This window comes from Antennarius striatus, chromosome 17 (genome assembly GCF_040054535.1).
Source record: "Antennarius striatus isolate MH-2024 chromosome 17, ASM4005453v1, whole genome shotgun sequence".
Taxonomy (NCBI): domain Eukaryota; kingdom Metazoa; phylum Chordata; class Actinopteri; order Lophiiformes; family Antennariidae; genus Antennarius; species Antennarius striatus.
In genome coordinates this window covers 18,588,262-18,613,271 of record NC_090792.1, presented here as the reverse complement: position 1 = coordinate 18,613,271, position 25,010 = coordinate 18,588,262, and the positions used below count along the sequence as shown (strand labels likewise).

Below are 25,010 nucleotides of genomic sequence, written 5' to 3'. Positions count from 1 at the left end.
TAAGGGTTAAGATCATCATCGTGTTCGGTCCACTTTTTCAGCTGGTTTGGATTTTATTTGACTATAAATTAATATTTGCAGTTGGAGGCTTGTCAGAGAGGAATTGAGACGTTTTCAGGAGAGGATGAAGAACGTGTCAGAAAAAGATTTATGTCGCTGTGAGGAATCCAGCTGAAGGCTGTCCGTGAGACGGATTGAGCGCTCCGTTAGCGAAGACGCTAACGATTCCATCAGTCTGAGCCATTCATCCGTCACCACCACCACCACACACACCCACTCCCACAGTAATGATGAGTGTCGGGTGGCGGCGTGGAGCCACCAGGTGAGAACCGCCGACCCCAAGGCGGAGCGACAGGTGTGTGTGTGTGTGTGTGTGTGTGTGTGTACGTGTAGCAGCATTTGCATTTCGTGAGCCTGTTGGTTTAGCTTCTACTAGAGAAAAGAGACTCGATCAAACAACAACATGCTCTGACAGGAGGAAGAGGAGGAGGAGGAAGAACTAAAGGTGAACCAACACTGAGCTCCAAGAAACAAACACCCAACTCTCAGAGTGAGGAAGTAAATTCTTTTTTTATTTGTTAGTACGCTTCCATAAATGCTAACGTTTAAAAGTGAGATTATACAATAGTGAATTTAGTACAAATTAAATGAGGAACATTTAAATGTTGGTCATGCAAAAAGTAATAATTCTAAAAATAGTTTTTTTCATCGATGCTGAGGCTCAGAGTGGAGCTTTGATCACATGTTCGTGGCGTCTGAATGAAGAAGGAGCGCTGCTCCTCATCATCAGCTGCTCCTCAAGAAACAGCTGAGATTAGAAGAAGAGATGATAGACATGTAATGGTCATGAACACATGACTTCCTTCCAGTCTGGTGTCACTTCCTGTCAAACGCTACGTTCAAGCCTCTGAGCAAACATGAAGTTTCTCTCCATTACAAAAAAAGAAAAGAAAAGAAGTTAAAGATTTATTGAAGCTGATTAAAAGTTTCTGGAGCTTCAGAGAAAAGCAGCTGTTTCACTTTGAACACCTGAAGGAGGAAACTAAAAAACAAATATTACAAGACTCCATGAGATCCATTCAATCTAAGACTGCAAACCAATTTTTAAAAAACAACTTTATTTACACCCTTGTTAAGGTAAAATAAAATAGAGATGCAGCTGAACTAGAAATGTTAGCATGTAGCATGTCTGCTCATAAGCAGCTGCAACAGGAACACTTTCAGGCTAATACTGTTAGCTTAGCAGCTCCATCGGACAGTTGAGTCAGTCAGAAGATGGAGCCTTTTTAAGGTTCCACCTTCATCTTCAGGTGTTCGGCACAAAGTTTTAACGCTGTTTTATCGAAGCTCCAGGAACGTTTAAGGACAAAGAAACTTTGAGGTAACAAGTTAAAGAATTCATTGTATTTTCTGGTGAAATGTTCCTTTAAAGCTCTTTCAGTAAAAACCTTTTTTACTTCCTGTTCCTTCTAAAACATAAAAATTCACATTTTGGTGCCCGTGACGTTGTGGGCAGGGTTTTGGTTCGTCAGACTTAAGTGAGTTCACAATCACATGTTCATTATTTTGTTTCTTCTCTACTAATTAGATAAATCACTGAATAACAAAGTACACTAATACAGATTGTGTTAGTTTTGATTTCAATCCTGTTAAAGTGGAGTTATTTCATAAAACATCTCAGATGTTCACAATCAGACAAACAGATAAAAACCTGTTTTTGGATGTTTTTTTTAGTTCCTGAGAAACAAACTTGTTTTTCTACTGATGGTTTGGTTTTTGCAGTTTTGTTCTTTAAGAACTCTTTGGTCTGACGTGTTGGGTTCTACTACCGGTTCCACTCTGAGGACGGTCCAGAAGGCAAACTGGTGGGGTTTTCTTTCTGGCTGTTTCTACCAGTTCCTCTGCAGCCACTTGGAAACGTATTCATAGACCAGCAGCATCACTGCTCCACCTGCAACCAACCACAGACAGCCGCCGTCAACCGACCAATAGGAACAAACTAAAACACTGATGTAACGCTGTCCAGGATAGAAAGAAATGTGAATTTTACTTTTAAGAATCTTTCATCCAAGGATGATTTAAAAACACAGAATCTATCTTAAAAAAAGTAAAATTACATGGGATTAAAAACAGTAGAAATAAAACCATAAAAGATAAAAATCAGAAGCCAATTAAAGAAACCAGGGTTTAAAAAAATTAAAGGGGAAACAAGGCTGTGTGTTTACTCCAAACGAAACACCAGAAGAAAAAGACATCTATCATTTAGTTTTAAAAATATCCAGAGTTTATTCTAATAGCCATGAAAAGAGAAGAGTTTATGGAAGTAATTTATGGAATAAATAAAAACGCTTAGGAGGAGTTAGCATCAGTCTGGAACATCAAATTACAATAATCTAATCTAGGTCATTAAATGGTTCAAACACAAGCAGAAAACCTTTAAAAGACTTTGTGGACATTTATTTTAAAGTTTGAATAAGGACTCATTTCATTCATGTATAGTTAAGATGGGGCTAAATGCTACACTTTTCAAAACCTAATATTAAAACATTTTTTTTCCTCACCTGGTCCGAGCCTCATGATCTTTGGCACCAAGCCTTTATAGAGCGCCAGGTACCTGTAGAAGCAATAAGATGTTAATGATGAACAGACATAATTAAAGGAAATAAATCTTATTCAGGAATGTTAAAAAAAAGAGTAAAAGTATCTTGGACAACAGCTCCGTTCTGAGGCAGATCTTTATGGTAAATCCAGGGAGCAAATAAGAATTTTTTCCTCCACCGATGACACATTTTTATTATCCATTGTTTTTGAGTTAGAAGATATGGATCCGGATCAAGAAGTGGATCCAGAAAAATTTTCTCTTAACGCTTTGAGATTTCATGACGGAATTAGTTTTTGAAACAATAGCAAGAATGAAAAAAGTAAATAATTTCGGCCCTCTGAACGACATTTCATTCTATTTATTTTATATCTTATTACAGGTTGATATTAAATATGTTTTAACCAACAGAAACACAGCACACAGTGTTTGTCAGGAGGATCAAAGTTTTTCACTAAAATATTGGTGACACATCAGGAAATTCTTGGAACGACCTGCAAATGGTTGTAATAATTTTCCTTGAAATTTTGAAATAAATCTTTTCTGATTTGTCAGGAAATAACCCATAAATTATTTATGCTGTTGTGAGCTATGAGCTTGTATGTTGTGAGGCAGATCCAGATAATCCAGACTCGCTTTAACAAAATAAATATCTGTTTAAGAAAAACATCCAGATTATTAAACTTGTTGACATCTTTGAGGGGATTTAGATCTGATGGATTTACCTGTAAGACGACGAGTTGGGAAAGAAAGCAAAAACAAAAGAACCTTCAGAGACGTTTATCAGGTTCTCCTGTCAATCTAGGCCTTTACGTGTGTGTGTGTGTGTGTGTGTGTGTGTGTGTGTGTGTGTGTGTGTGTGTGTGTGTGTGTGTGTGTGTGTGCGTGTGTGTGTGTGTGTCTGTCTCGTGGGTTGAGGTCTACCGGCCGGCGGAGGCGAGGGTCTGCCCCTTAATGCGTTCAAGGTGATCGGTGGCTGGCTGCCGCCGCTGAACGCTGCCGTCCTGCCCCCTCTGCCCCCCCCCCCTCAGCACTGATGGCGTTAATAAGGCTCGACCCACTTCCTCCCCGGCCCTCTGTCTGATTGGATTGACCCGTGGAGCGCCGCGCGGCTCGTTAGGGTCTGCTTAACAACGTCTCCCATCGGGACCACTAATTAGCTGGGACTGTGTTGTGTTAGAGTTTGGGGGGGGGGGGGGGGCGACTGGATGTGGCGGAGGGGGCGCCCTCCACGCACCCCTGTGACGATGGTGCTGCAGTGAGTCCCCCCCCCCCCCCGAGGGCCCCTGCGTCCTCTAACTACTAACATGTCGCTCTGGCCCTGTGTGGGGAAAGTGTCGGGGGCCTGCGGCGGCTGCTGACATGTCAGCCATCTTTACCCCCCCCCCAAACCCCCCCCCCCCCTCCAATCAGAGCTGTCATCCTCGTCTCCAAAATATGTTAACATTTACAGTCCGACTCCAACTGACAGCCTGCAGGAATGTGTGATCACACGGGGGGGGAATCCGGCCCGGAACGTCTCTATCTGCCCGCCCCCCCCCCGATCAAAACCACTGCAGCTGGAATAATTTGTCTTTTCTGACAGCTGGTTTGGCAGATGACCAACTATCAGCTGCTAACAAAGCAGACGAAGCGCCTCATTAATTCTTCTCACCCCTCCTCCCGGTACACCAGCGCCATGGTCTGGAAGCAGGAGCGGTACTTGATCTCCCCGGCGACGGGCTGGGGGCCCTGGATGCGGCTCTTGGCCACGTCGAAGGGGATGTTGACGCAGGAGGAGATCGTCCCGGAGACCAGGCCGATGGTGAACTTCCTCAGGAACTCCAAGGTGGGGTCCTGGTGAGGAAGAGGAGAGGGGTGAGCGGCGGGTCGTCAAGGAGACCGACCAGAAAAAATGTGGATTCCTGGAGCTTGACGCTAAAACAGCTGCAGGATTCGTCGGAGACGGAGCGAGCGTGAACACTTTTAGCTTAAAATGCTTCTAAAGAATGTTTTTTCAGATCAATCTGGGAGTTTAGACTCAGTTTCAGTCTTCGTCTTCCTCAGATTGTGGATGTAGTGAGGAAGGACACGCAGGCTGGAGTGACAAACAAAGATAACGATGGATCATCTGCCAACGGTGGAGAAAAAACATGGTCGCCTCGTTCTTCTTCAGATGTTTGGGTGAACGTTTGTGTCTCTAGAGTTTTCTGCGGACTCAGGAAACTTCAGCTGATGTTTCCATCGACGTGTTGGTGAGAAGATAATCGAATTTTTTCATGTTCGGATGAGAAGAAAAACCTAAAACCTGACGGCGGAGGAGAGAAAAGCGGTTTTGATGGAGTCGGTTAAAGAAATGACGAGACGAAAACTAAAGTGAAGGAGAACACGACTGGGGTGCGGGTGGGGGGCGGGGGGGGGTGGTTTGTGCGTATGACTGCAAAGCTGGCATGAAAGCCCTGATCATTTTATGGTAGCGGGGGGCAGATTAGTGCTTCCTGACTGCGATGCCGTCTTCTGATTGGCTGAACAGAAGCACATGTTCTTCAGGGAGCCAAAGACGAGAGGATTTATAAACAGGGGGGGCATGAAGGCAGACTGCGGAGGCATATGGGGACAATTTGGGTAATTGGGCTGTGACTCGGCACAGGGGTATTACTGTACCAAAGACGGCCAGACTCAGAGAGCTCTGACAGCTAATTGGCCGGGATATTTTTACAAATGACAGCAGCCTCTCCGGTCCGGGCCTTTCTCAAGCGGCTGGACACCCCGAGAGCCGAGGTAAATCAACAGCTAATCCTGCTTCTTCGGGGGGTTTTTTTCAAATGAGGAAGGCAGGCGGGGCTGGGGGGGTTACCTATGGCCTAAGTACACCCATCAACCCACTTCCTAACAGCCTTAAGCAAACATCCCCTCACACATTCGCTACCTGCCTCCTCCACGCCGCCGTCCGGCTGGAAGGTCGTCGCTAAAGTTTGCCCCAGAGAATTGATGTTTACCCTCTCTGGTTCAACAATAGCACCCCCCCCCCTAAACGTTAGCCCGTCACAAACAAAATTGTTCCCAAAAAAAATGAAAGAGCTATTTGGGTCATCCAGACACATAATTATCCTCGTTGGAGGATGACCGCTCCTCTGCTCCGTGCGTCCCTGGAAAAAACAATCCTGAATATTATATAAAAGAGAAACGCTCCTGTTGAAAATAGCATCCTTGTCTGCTTCCAATTAGTCCACTGGACTTAATCTAATGCTCCCAGTTTGTACATGTGGAAGCGGCGTATGGTAACGTTTCCATTAAACAGAATTAACTTTTGTTTGGGCCGTCAGGGCTGCCGGATGTGTAACGTGAAACGTGGAGGATGTTATGAGGAGCAAACAGATGAGGTATTAGCGGGGCTGATCTTACCGGGTCCGCTCTGATTTTTGCTTCCTCCTTGCTGTGGTGGCTAAGAAGGGGTGGGGGGGTGGGGTGACTAAACGCACTGTCAAACGATGAGGTGGGCAGTCTGAGCTATCGTGAAGCCTGAAGGCAGCACAAACTGGGTTACAGAGTTCTAGGAGCAAAGAATGCTGGGAGAAATGAATGATTTTGTAAATGCCTTTGGCGAAGGACCGCTGGACGCGCCGTGTCAGATTTTAGGGAGGTCAGATAAAGGTCGGGATGTTTCGAAAACTAAATAATATCCCAACTTTACAAGCAAAACATGAATGTGATCAGAAATGTAAAATTCAACAGAAAATACAGATTGAAAACATTTTTTTCCCAGAATAAACCGGATTAGGATGATGTCTCCGTCTCCTTACCGGACTGGTGGGAATCGCATCCTTGACATTGAAGTAGAAGCCGAAGTAGATCATATTGAAGACGCCATGGCGACCCAGGGTGGAGGTCAAACCTTTATTCAGGCCCCTCCCTCCGAAGCCGTCCGTCTTGATGATGCGTCTGGCTTGAGCGAATGAGGACGGTTGCTGTTGGGGGGTGAATTAAACATTAAACGCTGCGGACACGCGTCGCGGTCGCGTCAACGTTCGCTCCAGTCACCTCTTTGAAGGCGTCTCTGTTGGCCTGCAGGCTGACCTTCACCACCTCGAACGGGTTGACAACCACGGCCTCGGTCAAACCAGCACCGAGTCCCGCAACAGACAGCGCCTGGGGGTGGGGTGGGGGGGATACAGTCAAGTTTAAAGTGGAGCAGCAGCACACAAACTCAGCTAGACGACACCCAAAAGGCTGAAGTTGAGTTTCTTTAAGGAACTCGTTCCTCGAGTCTTTTCCTGCGTCTGAAGTGAAATTTGTTTCTGTCACGTCTGTCAGTTTGACAAATGTTTGAGGACACCTGTGTTTGCTATCGTTTGACAAAATGTTGGCTGACAGATGGAGGAAGGAGGAATGCGAGCCGTTCAGAAGGTTAAATATGAGATTCTCAGCGTGAATATAGCAGCAAACAATGAGCTCCTTCTTTGTGACGCACAATAAGCAACTGTTCAGTTTGACACCTTTTTACACAGGTGACAGGAAATGCGCTCACATTAGACATTAGAAATTAGTTGAAAATAGCAGTAAAAATAAACTAAATATGGATGAAAACATGGATAAAATGCATCATGTGAAATTATAGGATGGTACAGCAAAGTTTTGTGCAACTGAGGTGTAATGTTTAATAATTCTTGTGTACTCAAAACATGTCTCAATTCTCCTTAAAAAAAGACTGTTTCTAAAAGTTAGACGTGTAATTTAATATAAAAAATGACCACTGATCACAGCAGTGATCACTTCCATGAGATAACTTACTGTACAAGCAAGGATCTGGGACCCTGGAGGGGCTACCTGAGGCTACCTGAGGCTGACTAGTCTGAGTGGAGGGGGGCAGACAAGTCGATTTGAAGACCCCAGATGAATCAGACGGAGGTGTTGTAGCATCTGGATCTGGACCAGAGAGGGAAGCTGATTGGCTCGCGTCTGATGGGCGGGCCTTGAACTGGCAGGTTCAGCTGGGACAAAACTATGAGGGGCTGTAGCCCCCCCAGGTGAAGGTAATAGTGTGTCCTGCATCCTAGACTGGCTCTACAAACGTAGAACATCACCTCATTCAAAGACCAGGAAAAGTGGTGGGCGTCTCCTGATTTCTCTTGTTGATAAAATAATAAATGGAAAATCTGTTCCTAAGATTTTCCCAAAGTTAATATTTTTATACTTGTTGAAATCAGACCTGTTAAGTTTCAGGCGCCCTGGTGTGACCAATAAAAATGTTTAGTCACACCTGACATATTTCTTTGGAAACCTATGTGATGGAAACCATCGCACCCTGCAGGTCTGCCTGCAGACGTACGTGTGTGTGTGTGTGTGTGTGTGTGTGTGTGTCCTCTCAGGGAAACGTAATGGGAACATGTCGAGATCGTGTCTCTAGCTCATTACTCTTCCTGCCTCTTTATCCTGCTGTCAGCGGCCGGGTCCATCCTCTCAGACTCGCCTCACCATGTTTGCACAGCCAACCAGCCACGACTGCGATCCCTGTGTGTGTGTTATTACTGTATTATTACTGTTTGTGTTATTACTGTGTGTGTCCTCATTAATCAGACTGACGGCATTCAGCTGAGCCCCCGCTGAACGGGACACACTAATAATCACACGTCTAATGATCTGATGTGATTAGTCCTCGATAGGCCAAAGCCTCAGGGGGAAACGGGGTTAGAGGAAGAGGAAGATGAAGAGATGAAGTTGCGTTGGTGGGGGGTGGGGTGGGGGGGTGCAAGGTTGTGATGGATGGGGCAGGTAAACCTTTCTCCACCGATGGCTGTAAAAACACGTCTGCCTTCGCATTGCATTACAGGTGAATCATCCATCATGGCTGACACTTGGCTGCCACCTGAATAGGTGGTGTGTGCTGGCCCCGCCCCCCCGGGGCCAATCCGTCTTCCTCAAACTCCAGAGAGCAGAAGAGTCCGAAAAGAGGATGAGATCAGCAGGAGAACTCAAAACAAACAGACGGGTCGTTTTGTTGGTGCAGGTTTAAAACCAACAAGACAGAAACGCGTTTGGAGGCGGAGTCACAACTTTATTTAGTCATTAAAAGGTTTTAATTTTACGTAGTTCAACCCTTGGAGGTCAGGACTGTTTTTATTACATCTCTGTGATAGAAATGCGGTTTAAATGTCGACTCTCCACTTCCTCACTCTGATGACATCACACATGACTGTCATCAACCAATAGGACGCTGAGAAGAGAGCGCAAAATCTTTATTTTAAATATTTTAAATATTATTTTTTCCTAAGGACAGCGGTTTTTTGTACAGAGTTTGTATGTTCTCCAGCTTCCTCTTACTTTGTGTGGCTCTGCCGTGAACTGGCGACTCATCCGGGGTATACCACAGCTCTCACCTGTAGTCACCTGGGATAGGCTTCAGCATAACCCGTGACTGAATGTCGGATCGGCAGCTGGAGGCGAGACGATTGCGGTCGTTTCATCTTCAAGACGATGAATTAATAAATTTTTGCTAATGCAGAATTTGCACACACACTTCCTGTGTAGCGTGATGTCACAATCAGTTCATCTGTGGCGTATAGTGACAGCAGAGTGAGAACCGACGCGACAGCATTCCTCTGCTTGTGTCGCCTCAAAACATTTCAAACATCCAAAGTATTTATTCGCATGAATAAAGACGAGTTTTCAGAATTCTTATTTTCAGATTTCATTCCGTTTGATCAGCAGGAATCTGGTAATAACCTGAAGCCTTAATGTGTTTATTGACTGACATCACCGCTGGCGTGTGACTGATGGTGTCATCACCGACATTCTCCTGTTTCAGTCTCTTGTTTACTGAAACGCCACAGACCGTAATTGAATAGTGATTACAAGAACAACAGAAGCTCAGATGAACCTCCTGAGGTTTATTTGATCAAATGCGCTTCATGTTTTATAAAACTATCCACTGCTGGCCTGATATTTGTCTCAGGATGCACCTCTGCTGTTAATTCACACTTGAGAACGTTTTATCCCGCACAAACTGAACGTTTCATAGTCTAGTTTTAGCAGAAAATGTGTCTGAAGGTTCCGGTGACCCGAAGAGCTAAGAAACACTCTCAGCTCTACGTCGACAGGGACGCTTCGTGAACCGATTCGGCTGCTAGGATTATTCTTGGCATCCGTTTTCAGCAGCGTCTGAGGGCCAAGGTGTTTTTCTTGCACTGGGTGTGTGTGTGTGTGTTTGTTTTTCAGGTGAGAGTGTATTCAGGTGTTTCTGTGTGTGTCAGACTCACCACACCAGGAGACAAAGGGGTCAGACCCAACAGCTTCTTGTATTGCTCAAAGGTGAAAAACTGCAGAGGAAAGATTGGATGAATGAGCTGTTTGAATCAGTGCATCATCTGCTTTATTAAGTCTTCGCTCCACATTTTTCTTACCATCTGAACGATGATCTCACGTCTTTCTAAAGTTCCTCAACATCTCGTTCCAGTTCCCCTCCCCCTCTAACGTTAGCGTGAGATGCTAACACGTAAATATGAAAAGATGAGGCTCTGGGGACGCCTAGTTTAAATGCTTGTAAGTCAATATTTGGCCGGGCGACAGAACAAACAGGAGCGTTTGAGCAGGGAAAGGAGACGGAGGGCGTCTTGTGTTTAATCAACATGTGCGTGCCACGTTAGCGCCACAGTGGTTGGAATGTTTTCATACGCCGGCGAAGCCAGAAGTCAGGGATGTTTTTACCTTCACTGCTCTCTTTGGCGTCTCGGCCACGATGGGAGGAAGGATTCCCTTGTAGAAGCCGAAGATTCTGCAGAGGCAGAAAATATAAAAGTTACGTAAACTTGGTTTTAGAACAGAGGAACGGATGAGGAAACAAACCAAGCCCCGTTTTTCTACAGGTTTTTGGATCTGGACGTCTAATAACAAGTTTGAAAAATGGAAAAAGAAAGTGTCCTGCTTCTGTTTGGCAAAACGACATCGTAGATAAACTCTGAAACCACAAAGAAGTCCTCCAGGAGTATGAAGAGGAAATGATTTCAGAGTTTATTTCTGCATCTGATGCTCTGGATAGTTTTTAGTTTGCTCAGTCAAACTAATTTAACAAACGTTAGTTATGTATGAAGGGATGAAGGACTACATTTTAATCTGATGATGTTTTAGAAGTAATTCGTCTTCAGATGTATATTTATAGAGTAAATGGAGTGTCTGGTTTTGACTGTTAGCTTTATGCTAATTCCCTTTAAACACACTTGTTTCCAGAAATCCTGGCAGTCACAACCTCAGCTGCAAATGATCCTCAACTCATTCCATCCCATTCCTTCACCCAACATGGACACACCTTACCACATTTTACAACATAATTCACACCTACAGTGACTTTGAGATGTTTTATTAGCTCCACAATGGAAGGTGACATGTTAGTTCTCTCTCCTATTTAAACATTTAGACCTGTCCTACCTGTTTTTGGGGCAGTCTCCTTAAAATAACACCAAAGAATGAGAGCCAGATTAACGGGAGGAGGAGGTTCCAGTGGGTATCTTCATTCACACCAGGGAAAGTGTGAAGATGGATGAGTTCAATTTATTCTACGAGGTTTGAGAGAAGAATTTGTGACAGTCAAACCCTCCAAGAATGTTTTTACTACGATGGAAGGAAAAGTACAAGAAACATCTTCTATGTATGCACCAGAGGCTGGTGAGACTTAGGAGGATATTTCTGTAAAGATGAGGTCTCCCTGTCCCCATGGAAACATGCCTCTGTTTAAAGAGGGAATGGGATGTAGAGAGAGGAAGGAAAGGACTCAATGACAGCTAGCGCAGTCGTAGCTAACACCGACCGCTCCTTGAACATGAGAAGAATTCCACAGTTTAATAAATCACAGAACTTCGTCGACCTTGGCTTAGCCGATGAGTCAGTTGGTTGGCCAATCAATCAATCAATCAATCAATCAATCGGCTTTTATTTGTGAAGCACTTAAATCACATCAGCAGACATTTGAAGCGCTTTACAGGCAGAGAAACCCAACAGAACCCTCGACAGAAAGCACAAGTGACAGCGGCGGGGAAAAACTCTTATCATTGACGAAGAAACTCCAGGCAGGACCAAGACTCTGCAGGGCGGTCATCCGCCTTGACCGAATGGGTGGAAAAGAAATACAATGGAGATGTGGACAGATTAGAGAGAGAGAGAGAGAGAGAATGGCAGATAGGCCAGATAGAGTCAACATTGATTGGTTGATAAACTGCTTGGTTGGTTGATTATCTGACTGACTGGTCAGCAGGACTACTTGAATATTCGATTTATCACCATTTAAGGGCCAAGAAAATACCACATTTTTCTTTAGAATTTTTCATTTCTTCAACATGAAAAGTACTCTTCCAACCATAATGAACATTTTTGGTTTAGGGAGCCTCTTATTGGCTGCAACCATGTGCATGTTAAAACTGTGTAGGAGTGTTTAATGTTCTGGTTCAGGATGCATTCCAGAACTCAGGACCCAATGATTGGTCACCAGAGACTCCTGGTGAACCTTTGTCCATTCATTCATCTGTTAGCTTCCTGTTAGCTGCTAGCTGGCTCCACCAGAGGAGAGTGTATTGATAGTGAACACACGTCTGTGGACAAAGAGGACGACGTGGCGTGTCCGACTACATCCTGTGAACGACGGCACCAGTTCTGTTGTCACAACACTCTCCACAAAACGATGTGGCCTGATTGGGTGTAAAAACGTAAATATTTTGGCTGCAGGCCCCCTAAGAGAACCTGAGACAGAACCCGCAGCAGCCGGGACGTCCAGAAGCAGCCGCGTCCAAACACATCACAACACCTGTAGGTGTACCGGCTGTGCCTCGGGGGGTAGGAGCCACGATAGAGGGATTAATCCCTGCATGAATCCGGGGATTAATCCCTGGCATCACCCGAGTCAACAAGTTATTTCTGTCAGACGGAAGACCCCTCCCTCGGCTCTCTTTGTCCATGCAAATGCCGGCCACAGATTTCCCGGGTGTGGTCAGCCTGGGGAGCCACCAGGTGATGAAGAAGGAGTCAAATTTGTTACAGAACAAATATGGCCTCTGATGAGTGGCTCTAATTTGAATCCTCATTTGATTCTCAATGTAAAATACACACCAAGTCCTTTTTTGGCTTTCCTAAACAAATGGTGTCCCGACACAGAGCGAGTGAGGGGGGGGATGTGATTTGGCTTTCATTTTCATAAACCTTTCCTTTTTTTAACAGCCTACATCCATCTGGAGAGCAGCGCTGACACACACACACACACACACACACACACACACTGACATTAAACAAACAGTACACAAATTAATTTCTTCTTAACAGTAGAAATGTGGGTTGGTGAAAACAATCAGCGGATAGAGGCGCTTCACAGCTCTGCTCAGAGGAAATACGATCCGCCTCCGGGAGCATCTTAACGTGTCAACAACCGCCGTGCTTTATCTGCAAATATTTTCACTTTCCCAGTGACGACTGTCACCCTGATGCTGTCAGCAACACCCCCACCTGATGCAGCGACCCGTGGCAGAAGTTCTTCCATTTACCTTTAAACCAACAATTCCTGATTTTACCCGGTCATGGATTTGTTTTTAATCATAGGAAGAACCTCATAAACGGAGGACAGTCCATCAGACTAAAGGATGAAAACTGTCTTATGTCTCCCTTTAACATTAGGGTTATTAAACCTCACAAAAAATAAGAAGAATGTGTAGAACTTACTTTATAATTTATTAATTTATTGAAAAGGTGAGAGAAACAAGCAAACAACAATGGAAAGAATCCATGAATTGCTAATAATCAATAATTTACTGTATAAAAATAGTGACATATACTAGTACTTGTGTTTTAGGCAAGTTCCCCATCAAGGGATTAATAATGGATTCTAATAAAGGGTTCTGATTATCTATGAGGAAGGTCATTCAGACCTAGTGAATTGAAAACATTTTTAATGTAATAGTTATAAAGACATTCAAGTCTAACAAATAAGTGATTTAAGATTCTGTCACAGTGTGTTAGCTTAGTTTAGCACCAATACTGGTAACAATTGAAACAGCTAACCCTTCAAAAGTAAAGCTGGAAAACTGGAAACTATTAAACTTTTCTTTGTGATGTATAATGTGATCAGAAAAAAGTACAAACACTGTCACTGAATCAATGCAGGGTTTTAAAGTCTGCCCTTTTTCAACAAACACTCTCCCCCTGGTTATGCCCCCCCCCCAGTCATATGTCAGAGTCAGTTTGTGACTCTGACATAACACGGACTGGAGGGAAGCCTGCAGGACATGTTTTCTAATTTCATCAATGCTCTTGTGAGTCACAGTCGTTGTGTTACCGCATGAGATCGACGCTGTGATGCTGAGGCTAAAAGGATGCTGTGGAGAAACGGAATCAAAACGTCAAAACTTCTCTAAAACTCATAGGTGGAGTGAAGAGAAGCTAAGCTGTGTTTTATATTCCCTGTGGGGAAATCTTTCCTGAGTCTGACCAATCCCCGAGGAGCAGTGGGCGGTCCTAACAGCCTCCAGGGAGCCTCTTCCTGAAGGATCCAGAGACACTTAAGACGTGGGAATAAAGGTGGGAATAAGAGGACGACACAACCTGAACTACCACCAATCTAAATACAGTGAAATAATTCACATTAAAATAGAACTGAAACTTCCCAAATAAAAGATAACAATCCATGAAAAACGTTGTCTTTGGTTTGAAACTTCAACGCAACTGTTGCTCCGTTAAAGCAGCCCAACATGTACATCCTCAATTCTTCACATCTGCATGAATGACATTATTTTTTGTGTGGGTGGTCCCAGCTGGAGTCCACCCCCCCCCCCAACTCCTTCCGTAATCCTTGGACCCTTTTAATATTTCTGTGGCCGTGTTTCGGTCCCGGCCCAGAGTGTGGATACCACACCGGTAAAGAATGCTGAAGAATAGCCTTTTTGTTCCCAGCAGACGGAAACACTTAACACATGCTTATGCTGCTGGACCCTCATGAGGAGGAGAGGGAGCCTGAGAGCAGCGCTGCAACATTTCACGCTCCCTCCTCCAGATTTAAGTTATTAATGGGAATAATCTTCATCGTACATTAAAGCATAACTACGAGTGTTCAAAACAGATCCCGCTGCTTCATAACGAGACATGCCAAGGGTTTCTAGATGCATCCAGGATTCAGGCTGCGCCCCCTCTGAGATCACACCTGTTTGATGTTTCTGTCAGGGATCAACATAAAAAAAATTAAAAAAAAGAAGCTTCAAGTTTTGCTGTAATCGTTAGATTCTACTCTTCTTACTCTCACAAGATCCTATCCGACTCACAGCGACAAATAAGACACAAGAAGAGCGCTTGTGATCCGCCTCCTTGTGCACCGACTGCCGGACTGATGCTTTTCTGATTCTTACAAATATTTCAGCAGCAAAACTACAAATAACTTTTTCATTTCCTGACATCTTTGTTTTGTTCATTGCTATTGAAAATTTCTTAAAAGTAACAAACAATACTTCTAAAAATTATAAATAACAAAACATCATTTCAGACAATTATTCTATTTAATATCCAATTTATTAATATCTATTAATTCTTCTAATATCCAAATGCTTCAACCTTTGGTGAAACATGTTTAAGAACCAGAACTGTATTCACACTTCTGGAAGCTGCTCTGCTCTTGATCCACAACACTATTATTTTACATATTACATGTCATTATTTATATTGATATTAGGTTACATGTAAGCACCTTAAACATGCAGAAGACGTGTAAAACACTTGGGAGGATTAGCGACGACATGTCCTGTTTGTTTTTTAGTCTTTCCTGGGTTTAGTGACGGTGTAGTGAGCTCAGGTTTCCTCCCTCCGCACCTCAGAGAGAGAAAGCGCTCCGTCCTGTTTATTTTTAATAATAATTCTAACAGTGGGCCTTGACACTGTATACGCTGCTGCTAAGTGGTTTGGCCTGGAGACAGTCTGCGACGTGCTACTGGGGGAGCGATTACAGCCTCAGCAAAAATACACTGTTAGTGATAATTGGTTGACATGGAAGTGGATCTTCTGTCTGCGGGGACAGCAGGGCTTTGTTATGTGAGCCTGCAGTCAAATAGCTGTCATAGCTGACAGAGTCATTTGGCAACCATTAAAGAGTTCTGTGGAAAGTCATGTGGAACTAGTCCCTGAGGACACACCCGAAGAGCATACAGACACAAAGGCATTGGGTTTCAGCCGGTGTGTGTGTGTGTGTGTGTCGGGGGGGTGGGGTGGGGTGGGGGGGGTGAAGAGGGCACAGCTACTGTAGCAGGATGCCTGTTGATCTGCTTCCAACTGTCGCCGGCCGGCCTCTCGCTCACACCTCGCTGCAGATCGACTTTATATCCGCTGTAAAGCTGTCGACTCGCCGTAAACAGAGCGAGTGGCGACCACCTCCTCTGCACCTGCACTGTCTCACAGTCCTGTCAGAGTGGGGGGGGGGGGTGTAGAACTGTCCCGAGTCAGACGTGAGGATTTTAGAATTAGGTTTCAGGCTGAGGTCAAGGTCGGCATTTGTTTAAGCATTCGGTGGTTAATCGTTTTTGTAACTACATCTAACAGGGAGGTTTAGTTTGTTTCACTCTTTGGTTTTCTGTTTGCAGGATATTTGAAAAAATTCTCCACAGATTTTGGTAAAATCATGAGAAGTGGACCTTGGAATGGAGACAAGGTGAAAAGATTTTGAGTCGGATCCAAAACACTTTTTGCAGCTTTGAGGGAAGTCAGGCAGAATCACTGATTTCTGTTCTCACGCAGAACAAGAAGGCACTTTGGATCTCAGAAACATGGATTGAGTGTGTGTATGTGTGTGTGTCCAACTAGTTCATCATTGCATCAACATCATCATCATCATCATTGTCATCCCTCTGTCAGATCACAGATCATTCATAACCTTAATCCTAACCAGAAACATGTTAAACAAAAAACATTTATGATGCCAGACTGGAATAAAACGATGGAAACTAGTTTGTTTTCTACCAAAATGATTTTTGTATTTCCGTATTGTTTGATTTTCATATTTCATATTTTGTTTACTATATTATGTTTCATATTCCTAAAGAGTGCTGAGACTCTAAAATACACTGATTGTCAATCAGTAGATCTGAAGCTGTACGACTGGATCTGAAAACACCTCAAACTACCAGATAATCTGGACTCGATGTCATGTTCTCGGGTAGATTTCTCCTCCTCCATCAAAAGGGATGAATGGTGGGATCTCACATTTTTAACTTCACCAGCTTTAGTCCACAGAACATTTACAGAACTTCTAAACAAAAGTGCATGCGACTCTGGTAGCTGGAACTAGCTTCATGGATAACCTACCCCTCTCTGCGGAAGATGGTCCGGAAGCAGTCGCCCAGGCTCTTGTAGCTGTTGGGATCGCTGGTGCCCCTCTGGATCTGGAATCTGCAACAACACAGTTCTCATTAAATATCAGCAGCTCTGCATCCAGACTGGTTCCTGTTAGGCCTTAATGATGTACACAGCGACACATGTGCACAAAATACTCAGAGAGCAAATCTGATCTTATCATAAATGAGCTCATTTTCCTCCTCATTTTCCTTCCTTCTCCCTTTCATCTGCTATTTATTCCTGCTCCGCTAACACGAGGGGCTCCTGCCACCACGTCCCCCCGGTGCAACTCAAACATTTATTTAACCCAACCGATCCAATTAGCCACCCGACTCCCCAGGACCAGGCCCTTTGCAGCGAGCATTTTGACTACTAACATGCTAGTAAGCCGATTCTAACAGCTCTTCAGTTACGTGTAAATTTTTAATACGATGGAGCCGGTTGAAGGACTTTTAGTTGTACAGCAAAGCACTGGTACCTCCCTATTAAAGGCTGGTGAGCTGCATGTAAATCTTTTACCAGTCTGGGGCAAAAGAATGAATATAAATGGGGCCTGTTGGAGATAAAGAGTTTCATGTATTGCAATGATAAGAAGGGATCTCATTATGGGTCGCCATGTGGTTGAGAAACACCAACAAAAAGTTGTGTTAAACTGAAAGGTCTGGTGGAACTACAGCAACTTCAGTCATTAATTTAAGCAATTTACAAAATACAAGAAATTAATATTTGGTCAAAGCACAATAAAAAACGTAAAGAATCGTTCTCCTGTAAAGAGTCAAGAACTTGAAGGATTACGAGGGTCTTAACAGAGGAGGAGGCAACAGGACAAGAGAAAGATTCCTCCTCATATGGCTTCAACTGCCGGGTCAGAAGGTCAGCAGTAAGTCGTCCATGCGGGTGCCTGATGGGGCCATAAAGGGACGCTAGGTTCCAGTGGAGGGGGGAGTTTAGAGAGGTGAGCGGCCTTTCATATCGCTAACAGATTAACATCTTTGAGGGGTGTCCCTCAAACCCTATTTGGTGGATTCCCAAATAGCTTGTAACCCGTTCCTGAAAACCAGTTAAAACAGCGTAATAAATAGATGTCTGACACCATATTAAAGGGCAGAAGAAAAAGACGGGCTGGAGGTATGAGGGAACGGTGGTGGGGAGTGGGGAGAGGGGGGAGACCCGGAAGATTTAAGACCACTGGGGCTTGTAAACATATTCAAATCTGTCTTAATTAAAGGCACATGATGCTCGGGTCAAGGATGGAGGAGACCCTATCCCAAGTCTCCCCTGGTTCAACACAAGCCAGCCCTGAGAGGAGTGGGGTTGGGCAGGGCCACGGTACGGACCCAGGCCCCTGACTCCACTGGTGACCCTGGGGTCACCTCATTTCCTCATGGCCCTCTCCTACCCCGCCATAAAAGCCAAGGACCAAACAGCAAGGCCCAGGGAGTGGGAGATAATAGGGAGGACCAGAAGAACTCGAGGCAGCAGGGGAACCGTCAGGCCCCTGGCTAGTAAGCTGCTAATGTTGTTTTCATAGCGACCATTGGTGGAAAATAAGACTGGAAACAAGGCCTGAGCAAAGATATGCTGAGGAAGAAGAGATGGTCTTGACCTTGGAGTCAGTCGTGTGGATCATAAACTCTGCAGACAGAAAACTCAAGGAAAGACCCCCGCGGGCTTCCCAAAGATGCGCTTCTCCGAGAATCTCTTTCAATCATCTGTAAAAACTAAAGGAGGTCCTGGGAGGTGATGAGATCTGTGAGTTCATCATCCTTTCATTTGCCTTTCCAATCTTCTTCTGTGGTTGTGTTTTACAACTCCAGAGCTGCCCAGGTGAGGGTGAATGCAAGGGCAGGTAGCTGCTTCTGTCAATGGGACATCGAGGTAAATAAACCCCAAGGCCCCGTCCACCTGACCTCCACCGCCTATAAAAGTGCAAAACCGTCATTCGCGCAGGAGTCAAAAAGGTAAATGAAGGTGGAGTCACACCTTAGAGACCCTTTCTTTGTATTTTTATAGAAAGGACAGGGTCATGTCCGCTTCCAGACCCTGGTGATAATGGCCTCAAACCAGGGACCAACAAGACAGGCTGTCACCTCAGAGTGGACGGCGAGGTGAGGCTCATTAATGACGGTGTTTAAAAAACGCCGATGGGGGGGAGGAAGGGGGCTTATTGGGTTGATCAAAAGGCAGAAGCTTGATGGTCGTTTCTTTAAAAAGGGGCATGCGGTACTCCTTTGGTGATCTCTTAAAAATATGCCATATAAAACGAAGGGTATTCCCTCAGTGGCACCAGTCTGGATGACCCGCTTTAAAGTTCATGGTTACACAAGACTGCTCGGAGATCATATTTACAGCTTCTCAGACAGATTGGTATAAATTAACACTCGATATTGACAAGTAACGACCGCATTTGCAGCCAGTATGCTGAAATATATTCAGTTTGAACATCGTGATTTATGTTTTTTGTTGTAGGCCTGGTTTCAACTTGTGCTTTTTTCTCTAGGAATGTCACACGTTTTGAGATAAAATATAAATTAAAGAGAAAAACCTGATTTGCAACCATGATAGGAGTCAAACAATTTCACTGGACAAGGAGGCATCTCTAGATTAATGTCATTTAAACAGGATTATTAGACGTAGAAATCCACTCTATGGGTACATGAAGCCGTTCCTTGACCTCAATACGCAGACATGACTCAAGTAGCCAATCAGGTTTCAGGTTAAGAGTGTATTAGAAACAAATGTGTGTTTTTAACAACTGAAAGAGTTGATAAATAAATGTTTTATTCTCTGTTGACTTGGCATGCTCTTCCAGTGTTTCACTTGGTTACAAGCTATATGGAGAGATTGGATCTATATTAAAGTTTTGGAACGTAGCCGGAGGAGGCCAGTAAAGACAGACCTCTGGAGACACGAGTGGGAAAATAAAGATGAGGGGAAGAAGATGCTGCTTGGGAGCAGAGGGGAAGTGATAAACCTTTGGCGCTTGTGACACGGCAGGCTGCCGGAGTTTGATCTGAACCCGTCCAGGTTGGGTTTCACCAGTGTCGCAAACCCACTGGAGCTGCCACGGCCCCGGTTATGGATAGAAGAGTCTCCTTTCTCACTCCGATAAAACTGACTCCTCTCATTCCCCATGGTGACATTGGGACCGGTTTGCCGGCCCAGATGTCTGCTCATATACCGTGACCTCTGTGACCTCAGATCGGGCTGCAGGAGCAGGAAAAGGCCTGCATAAAACAGCACGAGGAGAGGTGAGGCAATGCAAGGCAAGACTCAGATGTTTTGAACATTACTGACGTCTCATTGCCTGTTGGATCTCTCAGTATGTTAGAGTGGACTGGAGGAAATTCAAAAAGCTATTAATACTGCAATGGAGCAGATACATGAAAAAAAACAAGCAGACTTCCTGACATTAGCAGTCAGTGGCTGCAAAACAGAAAAGATTTCTTGGGTGATTAAACTGGGCTCTGACCCTCTGCCAAAAGCTGTTAACTGAAATTATGGTGCTAATGTTGAGCAATAATTTTAATTGCAGCACATATATGATGTATGACATTACAGTAAAAGGAATAAAAATATAATTTTCAGTAGTTTGGTCGTTAAAAAGAAACCAATCTACATTACGCTTGTGCCTCTCATTGGCCGGCAAGTCTGGAATCTCCTCGGATTGGCTGACAAACTCTCAGATCTGTTCCAATGAACAAGTGTAAAACCAGCCTGTCAAGTGAAAAACTACTAGTAAGACCTGCTGAAAAAGTAGAAAAGAAAGCTTACTTTAGATTTGCAGTAACTGCTTCAACGAAGAAATAAAAAGTTTATGAAAAACAATACATAAAAATAAGAAATGCAGAAAACCATTATGAGATGCACACCGTCAGGGGTTCAACAAAGCATTTGCAGAATTCCGTCCAGCGGCGTTGGACGAGACATGGACTATAAAACTTTAAAAATAGTGAATTTACAACCTGGAGAGAACATTGGTTTAAATGTATAGTCAGAGTTTAAAGCCGGACAAAGTGAGTCGATCCAACTGGGCAGACGTGAAGAAAGAGCACATGCTGTAATTAAAAGATGAAATGAAAGCATACAATGCCTCCGCTCTGTAATTAGTGTCCAGGAATGTGAAGCCCTTTGCTGATAATGATTACAGGTGCTTTAACATACAAACATCTGCTCTGTATGTGGGCCTCAATCTCTAATCCGATGAGACCTAACATCTGTCACCGCATTAAACGTCACAGCAGAAGCTTTAACTGTTTCTGTGTATGGATTCTGCTCTTATCAACTGATCAACTTCAACTTTTCGTGTTATATCTCATACAGAACCACCAGAACCAATCCTCATATTATTTATGAGAATGGAAGGTGAACCCTGATTGGTTGGCTTCATGATAAATGGGACAAATAATTGAAAGAATAATTATCAGACCACAATACGACCTGAATGGGTTTGCATCCTGGATTTTGAGTTCTAGATGAATGCCAAGAGTCTTTTCATGTTACTTCCTTATTTTTTTTTCTCTATTTGATTTTGTGATTTTGTATTGATTTGTGTTTTATATTAAAAACGCCACGGATAGCCTGTTTCACACTCAATGATTCATCTGCACACAAAGACAGGGTTCAGTGTAGGTGCAGAGGATGGACAAATAAAATATGGTTATCACCGTTATGCCACGAAGTAGATCTCATATCACTGCCAAAGCTGAATGACAATCCAACACGCCTTGATCCTCGCAAAAAAATAATAATGAAATAATCATCCTCATCTGGACACGTTTCGAAAACTGTAGGACATTTACTTGGTTTCTGTGAAGTCAGAATCACAGACCAACGTGATATTTTTAATTTGTCTTTTTGCAGACTTGTGTGACGGAAACTGACGTTGGTTTTTCCTCCACGTGTTTGGCGTTGCGCTGCGAGTAAAGTCTGGCCCTGCGGTCTCGGAGCGCCGGAGGGATTAGGATCTGGCTTGACCTGCCTGCTCCTTTACAAGGAAAGATCATCCATGGAGCTGCTGCTGCTTTGTGCCCTGCTGTTTGAGGGTTGTGTCAGGGATTCCTTCAGAGGTGCGCCGGGGTTCATCGAGCAGTTGGGGGGCAAAGCGGAGATGGAGTGTGGAGGGAAGCCTTTGGGCCATCCCAGGCGCTGGAGCACATCTTCCAAAAAAGACTGGACGTCATCTGTCAAAACCCTCATCAAAGATCACTTTCAAACCCCACCCCACCACCACCACCATCACCCCCGGCGGGATGCGCTTTTATGCGTGCTGTGACCAAATGGAAGTGGTGTTGCTATGGATACCCCCGCGAGCAAAGGCAGGGACCAGGTTTTTCTAATCAGGCTTGAAACAGGCTACTGGAAGGTTTAGCGGTTTCCAGCGACTCTGACAGCCGTGTCATTCTGCACAACCACTGGATTCAGCTCAGATCCTCTGAAACACATGTTCAACACGGAAAAGTTATGTAATCGCTCAACACACGACAAAGTCAAGAGATTCAACAACGCATTCAACATGTTGTCAATGGTGTCCTATGATATGGTTTATGTCAACTATAATCAGTAGATGATTCCACATAAGGTGGGACATTTGCTGAAAACTACAACTACAGACTAAAAAACCATCAGTCCCCTGATAGGCTGACAGTCATCATGTGACCCTGGACCATGAAAACCTGCCCATTGAATCTGGATCACTGATTTCTATGATTGTGTATATTTCAACATTCTGGATCACCAGTAGTGAGAACATTTTCTCTTGTTCTACATTCGCTTGTGTTTATTCTGATATTCCTGTTCGTGTGTTAACCTCAGACTTTAACTCATTTAAGAATGTTGAATGAGTTTTCAACTGTTCAGGCTGCGGTCAAATTATTCTTCACACACTGCTGTGGGACACATGGCAGTCTCGACATACAGAAAGCTGAGATTTAATTAGAAACTTGGGTGTGATGCATGAAATGCCTTTCAAAGAAGACGTGCAAAATAACGTATAGAATGTCCTCAGACGTGCGAGGGTTAAAAAATGTCGGGTGAGAATGAGAAAAAAAGACAGCGAGCGAACGAGGGAGGAAGTGTGGGTGCGGGGGGGGGGGGGCAGAGGAAGAGGAGTGGGGGCTCTTCATGGCGAACACATCAGAACGCGGCAGGAAGTTTGGAACAGGAAGGTCGACGTGAAGGCGTGGCGTCACTCTTCTGGGCGGAAGCTGTTTTCGAATGCACGTGTACGGGGGCGGGGCTCCGTGAAACAGGATCTGAACATGAAGGGGAACACAGCTCAGTCCGGCTCTCTAATGAGAAGGAGAACCTGATCAGAGTCAGATGGGGCGCCCCCGGCTCATAGCCCCCCGCAGACGCAGCCGCCCGACACCCTTTGTTACCTCCAAGTGAGCTGAGACCAGCCCATGAACCATGTAACTAGGGGGGTTTCCAGGTTAATCAAAAGCTGTAACTCTGGTCCCACTGTCTCTCTGAACCCCCCCCTCCATCGTCACCTCCACATTTCAACCAATGGAGGGGGAGGGGCTTAAAGGTCAGGAGCAATTAATGCTTCACTTTGGGTGAAGAGCACTACAATTATATTTGGGATTATGGTGATGCAAAGAAGAACACAAAGAATAAATTTATTCAACTGTATGTAAGCTGTAACTGGAGTGACTTTCTCTGTATTACTGCTATAATAATAATAATAATTATAATAATAATAATAATAATAATACAACAATAATAATTTAAAAATTTCAGCTTTCAGGATGACAAACTTTTAATTGATGAAAAATTGTCATACAATTAGGATCAGTCTAATCAAACTGATGAATCATCTTCTCATGAAGTTATTTATATGTCTGTGGATAAAAATAACAGATCAGCTGAAGAACCTGCAGCTGTGACTTCCAATTGGTTGCTGGTTGAATACACTTCGTAAAAAATTAAATAATTAAAAAAAAAAAAATTAAAGATAAAACCATGGAACATTTTTACACTTGGTCTTATTCAATCCTGATGTATTACTAATTACCGTACTAATGTTGTAGATATTTGCACTGGAAGCATTCATGTGGGTTTATGCAAAGTCAAGTGAAGCAGATTGACTGGAAAATGTCATGTGATTCTCTGTTTATTTTTTATGGATGTGGTTGGAGGAAGAGGAGGATGATGAGGAGGAGGAGAAGGGGGAAGAATGTGAGGAGAAGTAACTTTTAATAAATCAGAAATAAGGAATCTACAGCAGCCAATGGCTGAGCTGGATTCACTGGCACCGAGGTCAAAATATAGCTCTGAAAAAAGTTAAAGTCCCTCCTACATTGATTAATCTGATTGGTTCCAGACTGATTTGTTAGTAAGAGTGTTTTTTGTGTTGTTGTTGTTTTTGTCTTTTAGGGGTCAGGATCACGGAGATAAAGGGGGTGTACACGGTGAAGTAGTTTTTTTCTGTTCTAAAATGTCTTCATTTCATCGACCTCTGACAAACAATCAGTTGCCCTCCAACGTGTACACAATAACAACCCGCAGGAATACGCTGAAATGACCTGTATTCTCAAATATAGCATGAAAAGTTAGTTTACTTTTGACATACGCTGCATCATTCAGATTATCTAAGCAAGCTAATATTTACTTAATTTGGCCCCCATGGGCATAAATATAATTAGGAGCACATGGATATTTACTACCCTGAGCTTGACGTTTCATGATTTATTATTCTGCTGAGGAGGTTGTGTTTTCATCAGGATTGTTAGCCTGGCTGCCTGCTGGAGGAATTACTGAAGTATGAATTTTCCTGAAATGTGAAGGGAGGGTTGGAAATTCAGATAAAGGGGTGGAGACATTTAATTTCATATCTTTATTTATGTATTGATTGATTTCATGAAGGAAATTGAATTATTCAACTTGACCTGATTTGTTTTGTTGAATTTTGAGTTAAAGGTTAAGATAGAGAGGCTGTGATGTCCCAGGGATTAATTTATTATCCAAGGTTAATAATCATAGTTTCAATAAATAAGTTATGCTCACTACTGAGTGTCACTCTATGCAGTTGTTACTGTATGTAAAATATTCCCTTCTCCAGTTTGTAATTGAACTTAATTTGAGT

General features: G+C 43.8%; 1 protein-coding gene across 1 annotated transcript in view; it reads right to left on the bottom strand.

The window, feature by feature from the left end:
* Positions 1 to 557: 557 nt before the first annotated feature.
* The window catches only part of slc25a21 (solute carrier family 25 member 21), an 85,544-nt gene continuing 61,091 nt past the window's right edge, over positions 558 to 25,010 (bottom strand). The window contains exons 4-11 of the mRNA XM_068338791.1: positions 16,892 to 16,975; positions 10,283 to 10,349; positions 9,835 to 9,894; positions 6,620 to 6,727; positions 6,382 to 6,546; positions 4,254 to 4,435; positions 2,562 to 2,614; positions 558 to 1,951 (exon numbers count right to left, since the gene is read on the bottom strand). Coding sequence (XP_068194892.1) covers positions 1,890 to 1,951; positions 2,562 to 2,614; positions 4,254 to 4,435; positions 6,382 to 6,546; positions 6,620 to 6,727; positions 9,835 to 9,894; positions 10,283 to 10,349; positions 16,892 to 16,975 — 781 coding nt within the window. The 3' untranslated portion in view covers positions 558 to 1,889. The remainder of the gene's footprint in view (positions 1,952 to 2,561; positions 2,615 to 4,253; positions 4,436 to 6,381; positions 6,547 to 6,619; positions 6,728 to 9,834; positions 9,895 to 10,282; positions 10,350 to 16,891; positions 16,976 to 25,010) is intronic.